The sequence below is a fragment of the Arvicola amphibius genome, chromosome 3, assembly GCF_903992535.2.
Source record: "Arvicola amphibius chromosome 3, mArvAmp1.2, whole genome shotgun sequence".
Taxonomy (NCBI): domain Eukaryota; kingdom Metazoa; phylum Chordata; class Mammalia; order Rodentia; family Cricetidae; genus Arvicola; species Arvicola amphibius.
The window spans coordinates 134,390,051-134,402,324 of NC_052049.1; the positions used below are offsets into that span (position 1 = coordinate 134,390,051).

Here is a 12,274-nt window from a genome sequence, read left to right on the forward strand (position 1 = left end):
GAAGTCTAGGCTGGCCTTGAATGTGAGGGACTTCTTTAGATTCCTGAGCACTGGGATTATAGTTTGAGGTCACCATGTCCACCTCTCACCCATTTTTTTGTATGTTATCATACTCAGACTCTTTTTATTCCTTATTAGATTAATTAATTTCTTCTCTTGAAAAGTTTAGCTTGTTGAGTTGTGCTAACGATAAATGTTTCAGTTATTCAGGTACAGTGTCTATAACCTGAGCACTTGGAGGAGAATTTTGAGTTCAAAGACAGCTTGGGATACACAGAGAATTCTAGCCCAGCCTTGTTATTAATGAGTTTTGAGGACTGAATAATGATAATAATTTGTTTGTTTGTTTGTTTTTGAAACAAGGTTTCTCTGTGTTGCTTTGGAACCTGTCCTGGAACTAGCTCTTGTAGGCCAGGCTAGGCTCAAACTCACAGAGATCCACTTGCATCTACCTCCCGAGTACTGGGATTAAAGGCGTGCGCCACCTCTGCCTGGCTAAGAGAAAACTTTCAAAACAGAAATACTATTTATGTATGTTTTCCTGATTTTTCTGATAAAGTCTCTCACTATGTATTCTAGACTGGCCTAGATTGGCCTGGACCTCTCAATTTTCCTGCCCTGGTCTCTCAGTTGCCTAGCAGTTTTTTGTTTTGTTTTGCTTTTGTTTTTTGGTTTTTTTGGGGGGTTGTATTTGTTTGTTTTGATGCAGGAATGAGTTCAAACACAATCCTCCACTACCACAAATGATGTAGATGAATTTCCCACATATGTGGAAATCGCAGATGTCAAAACATTCAGAGTATAATGCACAAGCCTTACCCTGGGAAAACCACCTTTGTGATCATGGTATTTACCCTGCTAGGTAAGTAGGCCTGGCAGTTTCAGTAAAAGCAAGAACTATATAATCATTTAGCTTTTACTGCCCTCTCAAATGTTGAAGTTGAAAGTAGGGTGCTTTATTGATTATTATTCATCCAAGCCAGGAATGTAGCTAGCAGTAGAGTGCTTGTCTGATATGCATGAACAAAGTCCTAAGTTTGATCTTTCATATGAAATAAATCTTGTAATTTGTGGTAAGCGAGTGGTGGCACACACTTGTAATCTAGAACTTGGAAGGCAGAAGTGTGAAAGTCAGGAGTTCAAGGCTAACAGCAAGTTAGAGGTCAACCTGAGCTACATGCTGCTCGGGTGGAGAAAAAAGATCTCCACACCACAGGGATAGAAGTATGTCAGCACTGTCTGCTTCAGTCCCTACAGTCCACCCACTTGTTAGAATCTGCCTTGGTGTATCAGCTTCTGCATGTTGTCTCTGAAACATATTAATTAGTCCTTTCTCCTTCACACAGTCAAGAAAAGCTTACCTTGGCCAAATCTAAAGGTGTTTTGGCCTCTATAGTCAAGTCAGGTTCAGGAAATGCAGGAACTTCCTGTTTGTTTCTTCCTTTCCTCCTACTCCGCTTTAACTGGTCTACAGATCTCTGTCCATCTAAAATTTCTTTAAAGGATAAAATACAAACAAATACAAAAAGAGAATGGCAAGGTTTATTATTTAGCTTCTACAGGTAAAACCTGAAGGTAATTCTTAATATTTACAATCAAGATACAAAGTCAGGCAGAACTACTCTCAACTCAAAATTAAATCATGTCATGACTGCAGTCAATGACTAATAGTTCTGAACAGGGTTAGTGGCGGAGAGTTCTTGCCTAGCATGCAAGCAGTCCTGGGTTGGATCCCCAGTACTGGAGGAAGAAAAAGGAAAAGGAGAAGTCAAATAATGCTGAGTAGAAGTTAATAATGTAACATTTTACACTGTGTAATAATGACATATTATTTAGTTTGGTGTTCATCTTTTGTGCTATATAAATGGAAACCTCTAAAAATTATTCATAATCAGTCAATACGTTCACTCATAATAAATATTTAATAAATAAAATATTTATTAAAAATAGGGCTAGAGTGAGGCATGGTAGTGTATGACTTTAATCCCAACAGGAAGAGGAAGGTAGACCTCTAAGTCTGAGGACAGTCTAGTTTACAAAGTGAGTTCCAGAACAGCCAGGACTATACAGAGAAACACTGTCTTGGGAAAAGAAAAAACAAGGAAAACAAAACAAAAACAGGGCTGGAAAGATGGTGCAGCAGTTAAAATCACTGGTTAGGCAGGGCTTAATTTCAAGTAAAATACATGGCAGTTTATACCATCTGAAAGCCTAGTTTCAGGGAACCCAATTCCATCTTCTGTCCTGCAAGGGCACCAGGGATGCATGTGGCACAGACATACACTCATAAACATAAAATAATGGTGTGGACAATTGTCTGCATTCTGTCAATTATGTTTTAAATAAACAATGACTGGCCAGTACCCAGGCAGGAAGTATAAGTGGGACAATCAGACAGGAAGTAGAAGCGGGTCAAGGAGAACAGGAGAATTCTGGGAAGAGGGAAGCTCCCTCTACAGTCCTGTCCAGACACAGAAGAAGCAAGATGTGACTACACCGCTGAAAAGGGTACTGAGCCATGTGGCTAACACAGATAAGAATAATGGGCTAATGTAAGTTATAAGAGGTAATAAGGGGGGCTGGAGAGATGGCTCAGTGGTTAAGAGCATTGCCTCGTCTTCCAAAGGTCCTGAGTTCAATTCCCAGCAACCACATGGTGGCTCACAACCATCTGTAATGAGGTCTGGTGCCCTCTTCTGGCCTGCAGGCATACACACATATACAGAATATTGTATAAATAAATAAATAAATAAATAAATAAATAAATAAATAAATAAATAAAAATTTTAAAAAAGAGTTAATAAGAGGGGCTGGAGAGCTGACTCAGAGGTTAAGAGCACTGACTGCTCTTCCAGAAGTCCTGAGTTCAATTCCCAGCAACCACATGGTGGCTCACAGCCATCTGTAATGAGATCTGGTGCCCTCTTCTGGCCAGCAAACATTCAGACAGACAGAACATTGTATACATAATAAATAAATAAATCTTTAAAAAAAGTTAATAAGCCTGAGCTAATGGGCCAATCAGTTTATGATTAATGTAGACCTCTGTGTGATTTCTTTGGGACTTAACGACTGCGGGAACTGGGCAGAAAAAGGACTAGGCAGGACAGAAACCCCAACAACAAAATAAGTAAATAATTTTAAAAAGAAAAAATCTTCAATTTTTTGTAGTGTTGGGGATTGAACACAGGCTCTCACACATGTTAGGCAAGTGTCTTACAACTGAGTGAGGACTGAGCCCTTGAAAGGTATTTCTTTAATTGATTTGTAACTTTTTGAAATTCTAAAGCCACAACTGTGCCTGGAAACAGATTTTTTTGTGATTTTGTTTGTTTGTTTGTTTTTGTAAATTTAAAAACAGTGGCTGGTACCCAGTATGGTGTAACATGCCTATAAACCCAGTACTGGAGAAGCAGGGGTATACAGAAAAGCCAATAGGTTAGAGCAATAGTCATTACTAACTGACTAGATCTAAGCTGAAAATATGCACACATGTGATTCTGTTTACATTACCTGTGAACACGTAATACCTCATGGCAGAAAATACAGAGTTCTAAAGCCAAGCACTTATCAATACTTCTGTTCTCACTGAACCACTGTTAACTTACCATCTTTTTTCAAGCACTGCTGAAAAGAATCAGGAATCAACTCTTGATCATTCTTTTGCCACTTAGTTATAAGGTCTTCTATGAATTGACCCTTTTTCCCCTCATTTCCCTGGAGAAGATCTGTCACATATTCTCGTAGCTCTTCAGCGCTCTCAATTGACAAAACATACCTCAGGAGGTAAAGATATAAATAGCTTACTGTATGACTTTCAGAAATCATAACAGGGATGAAAGTACTAAACATCATCAGGGATGAGGATAGCTTTGTCATATAGAATTTGCCTAGCACACATGAGATTTTAGGTTCAATTCCAGCACTACTTCAAAAACACAAACAAAGGCATTCATTAATTTATTAAAAGTGTTTACTTTGGGCCAAGTACTATGCTAGGCGCTAAGGATATAAATCTGATGAGGACAAAGACCAGGCTTTCAAATAGGTCATAATCTAACTTTTATATGTATTTACACATTTATTGTTTCTCAGTATTTTGAGAAATTTGTGTGGCTAGAGGAATGGCTCAGCAGTTAAGAGTACTTGCTGCTCTCACATAGAACATAAATTCAGTTCCCAGCACCCATATGGTGGTTCACAACCATCTGTAACTCCAGTTCCAGATGATCCTACACCTTCTAAGCCTGAAGGGCATCAGAAACAAACATGGTTCTCATACCTTCATAGGCAAAGTGCAAGCCGGACAGTGATGGTGCACACTTTTAATCCCAGCACTCGGGAGGCAGAGGCAGGCGGATCTCTGTGAGTTTGAGGCCAGCCTGGTCTACAAGAGCTAGTTCCAGGATAGGCTCCAAAGCTACAGAGAAACCCTGTCTCAAAAAACCAAAAACAACAACAACAACAACAAAAAAAAACATAGGCAAAGTACTCACACACATGAAATAAATCCATCTTTAAAAAGAGAAGGGATTGTCCCATCACTGATAGCACATGCACGAGAAACATGAGTTGAACCTGCAGCCTATGGGTTCCCTGAACTCCGGGACAGCTACGAATGTAGCTTAGCAGAAAACATTTGCTCCCCCGCTTTGGTAACACTATCACATGATTCTACAGGTGAACTTTGTAGATGACAGTCTCTCAGAAGGTTAGATATGGGATGATGAGACACCTCAGCATGCATGTCACCAAGCTTAATGACATGAGTTTGGTGAATCTAGGCGGGAGAAAAAGAGAGCCGACTCCCACAAGTTGTCCTCTAATCTCACATGTGTCCTCAAACGTATGTACATATTCATAAATAATGTAATTTTTAAATCTTTTAACAGGGTGAATATACTTGTTAGATTCTTGCAGCCTGATGGTAGAAGTTCAGTTATAATCTATAAATAAACAAAATTAATTAAAGAATTTTATTTGGCTAGTTTTTGCTTTCATTGTTGCACTGGAGATGGAACCTGGTGCCTTGCACGTATCAGGTAAGTTCTTTACTGTGGAGCTACATTGCAGTCATCAGATTTAACCAAAAATAAAAATTAGAGGAACTGGAAGGATGGATCTATGGGTAAGAGCACTGGAAGCTCTTCCAAAGTACCTGGGTTCAATTCCCAGCATGCACATAAAGCTCACATCTGTAATTCCAGTCCCAGGTGACCTGATGTTCTCATATGGTCTATGAGAGCACTACACACACAATACACAGACATATATGCAGGTAAACAATCATACACATAAAAATAAAAACAAAAGCTTAAAAAATTTAAAAATTTAAATACACTATGCCTAATGTATACTTTAATCCCAAAACCTGGGGGGAAGAGGCAGGTAGATTTCCGTGAGTTCAAAGCCAGTATGGTCTACAGAGTGGATTCCAGAACAGCCAGAGATACACAGTTGAGATCTCATTTTTCTTTTTAAGATTTATTTATTATATATACAACATTCTGCCTCGATGTATGCCCGCACGCCAGAGGAGGGTGCCAGATCTCAGTACAGATGGTTGTGAGCCACCATGTGGTTGCTGGGAATTGAACTCAGGACCTCTGGAAGAGCAGCCAGTGCTCTTAACCTCTGAGCCATCTCTCCAGCCCTTGAGATCTCATCTTAAAAAACAGTCATGACTTCTCAGGACTTACACATTTTAACTACCTTGATCTCTAAGATTACTAGCCCCATCAATAGATTAGTTACCAAGACCTACCGATTCTCAAGTATTATTTTACCCTGGAGTTTTCAAAGCCTAAGACAAATAAAGAGTCCCAGGTTCATAGTACTAAAAGTGAACTACTCAACCATTTCAAAGACATGCATCCAAACGTTAGACAGCAAGTCTCATCCACAGAAAATCAACAAATCATGAATCCACGCAGATATAGAATAAGTATATTTTGCTGACCCTGTATACTGATTTTCATGCTTTCTAACATGTTATTGACTAAAAAGTTAATAAGCCTGTGTTAATAATTCTTTTAGCCTGGCCATGGTGGCATATACTGTTAATCCCAGAATTTAGGAAGCAGAGGAGGTGAATCTCTGTGAATTCGAAGTCAGCCTAGTCTACAGAGTGAGTTCCAGGACAGCCAGGGATACACAGAGAAACCATGTCTTAAAAAAACAAACAAAAATTACATTTAAAAAAAATACTAGAAAGGAGGGGTTCAGAGCCATGGCTCAGTGGTTAAGAGCACTGACTACTCTACTAGAGGACCCGGGTTCAATTTCTACCACCCACTTGTGAGCTCACAATTGTCTGTAATTTCAGTTTCACAGGACCCGACATCCATGGCAACACACCAAGGCACAAAAACTAAAGATAGATAACTTTTACAAAAACTACAAAGTTATTTTGGAAAGTGACGTGCACGCCTTTAATCTCAGTATTTAGGAGACAGAAGCAGGTGGATCTCTGTGATTTTGAGGCCAGCCTGGTCTACAGAGTGAGTTCCAGGACCGCCAGGGCTACATAGAGAAATCCTGCCTTGAAAAAAACAACAAAAATTCTCTTAATATTTAGGTCACTTATATAAAATTATTAGCATTCTTACAGTATTTCATCTGTGTTATTCTCAATTAAATGTCAAACAAAGCACAGCAACTGCTTTCATCCTGACATAATAGCTTGTTGCCAACTAGTGAACATTTAATAAGTACTTCAAATAATATTATAGCATGCTTAGCTTGGGTGCTTATGATCAGTACACTTCTTGTATCACTTATAATATTTTTTAAATGTAAGCAAGTATTAAGCATACTTATAGTTATGTTATTTTAAAAACAGACAGACTATAATGCGTGGCACACATTTTTAATTCCATCACTCGGGAGACAGAGACCGGTGGATCTCTGTGAGTATGAGACCAGTCTGGTCTAAAAGAGCTAATTCTAGGACACGCTCCAAAGCTACAGAGAAACCCTATCTCAAAACCCACCCCCCACCAAAAGCCAGGCTATATTAACTCTTGTTTTTTTTTAATCTCCCAAACTCAGAACCTGACTGTATTTCTTATAATTCTAGAATAGCAATTTTATTTTCAGCAACGAAGAATCAAATTAGGGAAAAGCCTTAGTTTTTACTTTGTTCCAGTTTCATTGTGTAATCTTCCCTTCCACATGAATACTTAGAACCTCAGCTTCTACTAATTTAGTTCTCAGCTGAGAGGCATCTTTTCCAGTACATTTTAAGACTCTTGAATAATAATTCTTTATTGAATAATTTATTCAGTATTGAAAAGTTTGTTCTGTGCTCCCAGAAGACCCTCAACTTCCTCACATGGCACAACTCTCCGACTCAGCAAACCCAATTTGTCTATATCATTTCAGCTGTCCCAGAGACTGGTATATAGTAACAGTGCAACAAATTAAGTTAGTCATTTCAAGCAAATATTAGATAATCGTCATATGTTTCGTTAAGAATTATAAAACACTAAAGGCAAGCTCTCGTCATTATTCAGTTTCTAAATAAAGGGGGGAGGGATTACAAAGGGATAAATTAATTTGCTTAAGGTCCCCAAACTGATTAAGTGGCAACAGTAAACCGAAGCTGTGACTCTACTGTCAGGAACTATTTATACTGTAACATGCCATCCCCATGTAAATTCTAGGTCCTGCTTGATACAAACTACAGCGTTCAGAGTGAGGAATTTCTGGAAAGTCAGCAGTGACTTGGTCATTCTCTCACAAACTGTACGCCAACCGGTTCACGGGACAGTCTTACTCGTCTAATTATTACGATGTTGCCACTTTCCTAGGAAAGCGCATGGAGTCTGACATACTTATCTAGGGGCTAAAGTGAAAAAGTAGAGGCCAAAATTCAAACACAAAAGTCCGTCGGCAGCCCCGCTTATCATATTTCTTAACAACTTTTTAGTCCTCCCGGCTTTCGCGCTACCGGGTCGTTTCACAAAGCAGCTTCCCTCCTCCGCTCTGGAGCCCATCTTACTGTATGATCTCCTCGCTGACATCCAGAGCGAAAGTTTTCCGCAACTGCTGGGTGCACCAGTGTACCAGCGGCTCCCGGGACGCCGCCCCAGCCACCGCCATCTTCCCCAACCGGAATCAGCTGGGCTGCAAAAGCGTCTCGTCCCGCGCCGGACTAGTCCCCTTCGCAACGGAGACCTCGATGACTAGGGTTCCGCAAGCTTGCACCGCCCCGCTTGGTCGCTCCGCCTTTGAGGCTGATCCCGCCCACTTGCACCGCCTCTGGCTTCTCTCAGCTTCCCGGTGGTCTTAAACGTGTTTTGGCCTTTCGCATTTGAGTGTTTCTTCGACTTATAGGTATTAACTCCAGAAACGATATTGGTAATTGTGCTAAGACAATATACACCTCCAGAAGAGCTGTAGTAGGAATAAAATAAAGTGGGACCCCAAAGGATGGGTACGACTTTTAAATTTTAGTCTAGTCCAGTTGTAGAACATTTGAAACAACTCTAGTCAGGAGGCTAACAAATCCAAAGCCTGCCTGTAGTACGACGTGAACTCAAAGCCAGTCTTTGTAACTTAGCGAGGTCCTGTCTCACAATAAGAAGGTAGGGTGGGGCTGGAGAGATGGCTCAGTGGTTAAGAGCTTTGCCTGCTCTTCCAAAGGTCGTGAGTTCAATTCCCGGCAACCACATGGTGGCTCACAACCACCTGTAATAAGGTCTGGTGCCCTCTTCTGGCCCGCAGACATACACACATATACAGAATATTGTATGCAAAAAAAAAAAAAAAAAAGGTAGGGTGGAGGAAGACTGGGCATAAAGCTCAGTGGGACCCTGCCTACTGAGCTTGTGAAAATCTTGGGATTCAATCCTCAGTCAGATAAAGCAAAACAAAAACTCCAGCCCTCGGGGGTGATTTGTAATCACTGTAGTAGTTTTGTTCTGATGATGGGGGTGCTTATTTTTTAGTGCCATCTGTAATTGAGACTGTACTGCTACACCACTTGAAGGCTAACAACCATCATTGGGAAGTCCTGTTCCAGGGACTCCTACACCCAGTTCTGGCCTCCACAGGCACCAGGCTTCCATGTGGTGCACACACATGCAAGCACTTACTCATACACAATTAAAAAAAAATCTCTGTGAGTTCGAGACCAGCCTGGTCTACAGAGCTAGTTCCAGGACAGGCTCCAAAGCCACAGAGAAACCCTGTCTCGGAAAAAAAAAAAAGAAAAAGAAAAGAAAAAACTTACACAAATAAATTACGTTAGCTGGACATGGTGGTACGTGCTTTTAACCTCAGCACTGTAGGAGGCAAAGATAGGTGGACCTTTGTGAGTTCAAGGCCAGCCTGGTCTGTGTGGTAAGTTCCAGGCTAGCCAGGGTTACTAGTGAGACCCTGTCTTAAAATCTTAAAAAGTTGTCATATTAGGGCTGGAGAGATGGCTCAGCAGTTAAGAGCACTGGCTGCTCTTTTTTTTTTTTTTTTGGTTTTTCAAGACAGGGTTTCCCTGTAGTTTCTAGAGCCTGTCCTGGAACTAGCTCTTGTAGACCAGGCTGGCCTCGAACTCAGAGATCCGCCTGCCTCTGCCTCCCGAGTGCTGGGATTAAAGGCGTGCGCCACCACCGCCCGGCCCTGGCTGCTCTTTTATAGGTCCTGAGTTAAATTCCCAGAACCCATAAGGCAGCTCACACCTTCTACACCACAGGATCTATGGGATCTGATGCCTTCTTCTTGTCTGCAGATGTACATGTAAACAAAACATCAATATATGTAAAAATAAATCTTTAAAATATTATCATATTTTGTATTAGTGTGTTTGTCCATGTTTGTATATGCTGTGGGCTACCACAGATGCACACTGTACAAGTGACAGTAGGAGGTCCACTTGTGGGAGTGAGCTCTTCCTTTCTACCATATGGGTCCTAAGAATTAAACTCAGGTGGTCAGGCTCGGCAGCAAGAGCCTTTACCTTCTAAACCATTTTGCTGACTTACCAGCTTTTCTAAAAAAGCAAAATACAGTCAATGTTCATTAATGGTGAGAATTAATTTAATCTTTTCATAAAAATCTGATGCATTCATTATTCTAGTATATTCGAATCATCTATCTTTTTCTATATTTACTCATTCCCATAGCTTAGTTGCTCAGTGATAAAGACTGTACTTAACATATGTGAGGCCTTGAGACACATCTTCAGTAGCAAGGTATAAGTTTAGACAGAAATTCCACTAATACATACATACTACAACTTTTCTGTTCCTTTCTTTCTTTAAAATGTAACTTTTTCTTTAAGACATTTATTTTGTAATTGGGTAGGTGCTATGAAACTCATGTAGAGGTCAGAGGGCGACTTTCAGGAGTCAGTTCTTTCTATCCTGTGGTGCCTGGGAATGGAACTCAAGTTGTCTAGTTTGATGGCAGGAGTGCTCACGTGCTGAGCCATCTCATCAGCCCTACTACAATTTTCTTTTCTTTTTTTAAAAATATTTATTTATGGGCTGGAGAGATGGCTCAGAGGTTAAGAGCACTGACTGCTCTTCCAGAGGTCCTGAGTTCAATTCCCAGCAACCACATGGTGGCTCATAGCCATCTATAATGAGATCTGGTGCCCTCTTCTGGCATGCAAGCATACATGGAAGGAATGTTATATACATAATAAATAAATAAATCTTTAAAAAAAATATTTATTTATTTATTATGGATACAATATTCTGTCTGTGTGTACGTCTGCAGGCCAGAAGAGGGCACCAGGCCTCATTACAGTTGGTTGTGAGTCAACATATGGTTGCCAGGAATTGAACTCAGGACCTTTGGAAGGGCAGACAATGCTCTTAACCACTGAGCCATCTCTCCAGCCCTACAATTTTTCTTAAATGTGTTAGGCCTCAGGTTTTCACGATTTTCATGTTTAAATCACACAATTCTGTTTTATTTAATTGTAAAAAAAAAAAAAAGTACTTTTCCAAAGCAATCTTTTTATTTTGCTTTGTCCTGGAACTCCATGTAGACCAGGTTGGCCCCAACTCACAGAGATGCTCCTCCTTCTGCCTCAGCCCCAATCATCATCTTCCTCCTCCTCCCCTGGCCTTGAATCCACCCTTGAGCTTTTTTTTTTTCTTTTTTGAACAGGGTTTCTCTGTGTAGTTCTGGCTGGCCTCAAAGTCAGAGATTCACCTGTCTCTACTTCCCAAATGCTAGGATTACACTCATGCCTCCATCATGCCTATCTTTACATGGTGCTAGGGAGCAAACTAAGGGTTTTATGCATATCAGGCAGTGAGTACCAACTGAGTCACATTTCCAGCTCCCAAAGTAGCCATTTTAATTAAAAAGATTTGGAAAATTCATTCTTTTTTTTTTTCTGTGTTTTTCTCTAACGTGCATCCCTCATCGATATCATTGGTATTAAAAGAACAAAAAAAAACAAACAAAAAAACAATCACAACTACAATAATATGTAGATTGTTCTCGTATGAAGAGGTATATTTGACATTCTTTCTAGTCATTTGGTTAAAACGTAAGAGAAAAGACACATCTTCTAGGTCCTCTTTCTCTGTAGAACTCCGGAATGTGAGTTCAACTAAGCAATTCAGACCTGAGTAGAAGGCCTTTAACTGAAAAGGAAACAAGGCCATCTGAGAACCAATGTGCATTTTCATGAGGCTAAATGACAATAAAGGAATGCTTGTTGATTTTTCTGGTGGGAATTTGACTGTAATCTAACACTCCAGGGTTAAGATAAACTACTATTGCTAATATTATGTTAATCCGATGACTACCTAAACCTTTCATTATTTTTTCCTTTTTAATGATTTATTTTTATTTTATGTGCATTATCATTTTGCCTGCATGTATTTTTGTGTGAGGGTATCAGATCGCCCTGGAATTGGAGTTATAGGCAGTTGTGAGTAGCCTTGTGGATGCTGGGAATTGAATCTGTGAACTTGGGGGCCTCTGGAAGAGCAACTTCTTAATGGCTGAGCCATCGCTCCTCTACTTTTTGTGGTCTTTCTTTCTTCTTTGTTTCTGTTCTTTTTCTCCCCTCCTCTCCCCTCCCCTCCCCCCCCTCCTCTCTCCTCCCCTCCTTCCCCCTTCTCTCCCCTCCTCTCACTATCCACCTGTCTCTGCCTCCTCAGGGCTTAGATTACAAAGTGCACTAGGTGGGGCTTTGAAATCTGTAGGTTGTATAACACAATGGATTGTTGATTTGCTTAAGGTCCTAAGTCGATTTTGTTGCTGTTCAAACCTAATTCACTGGAGAGAAGTAGCTCTGTACTTACACTCTGAA

At 40.3% G+C, this 12,274-nt stretch overlaps 1 protein-coding gene and 1 non-coding gene across 3 annotated transcripts in view; both read right to left on the minus strand.

Moving 5' to 3' along the window:
- Positions 1-8,138, minus strand: part of Trip4 (thyroid hormone receptor interactor 4) — a 54,532-nt gene extending 46,394 nt beyond the window's left edge. The window contains exons 1-3 of one of the 2 annotated variants that reach the window (XM_038322858.1): positions 8,003-8,138; positions 3,609-3,778; positions 1,362-1,495 (exon numbers count right to left, since the gene is read on the minus strand). In XM_038322858.1, the coding sequence (XP_038178786.1) occupies positions 1,362-1,495; positions 3,609-3,778; positions 8,003-8,103 (405 nt within the window). In that variant the 5' untranslated portion in view covers positions 8,104-8,138. The remainder of the gene's footprint in view (positions 1-1,361; positions 1,496-3,608; positions 3,779-8,002) is intronic. The other variant, XM_038322859.1, reaches the window with a different exon arrangement.
- On the minus strand, positions 705-870 carry LOC119810948. The gene has a single exon (XR_005284884.1). It is a non-coding gene; the product is annotated as a U1 spliceosomal RNA (small nuclear RNA).
- Positions 8,139-12,274: the final 4,136 nt, after the last annotated feature.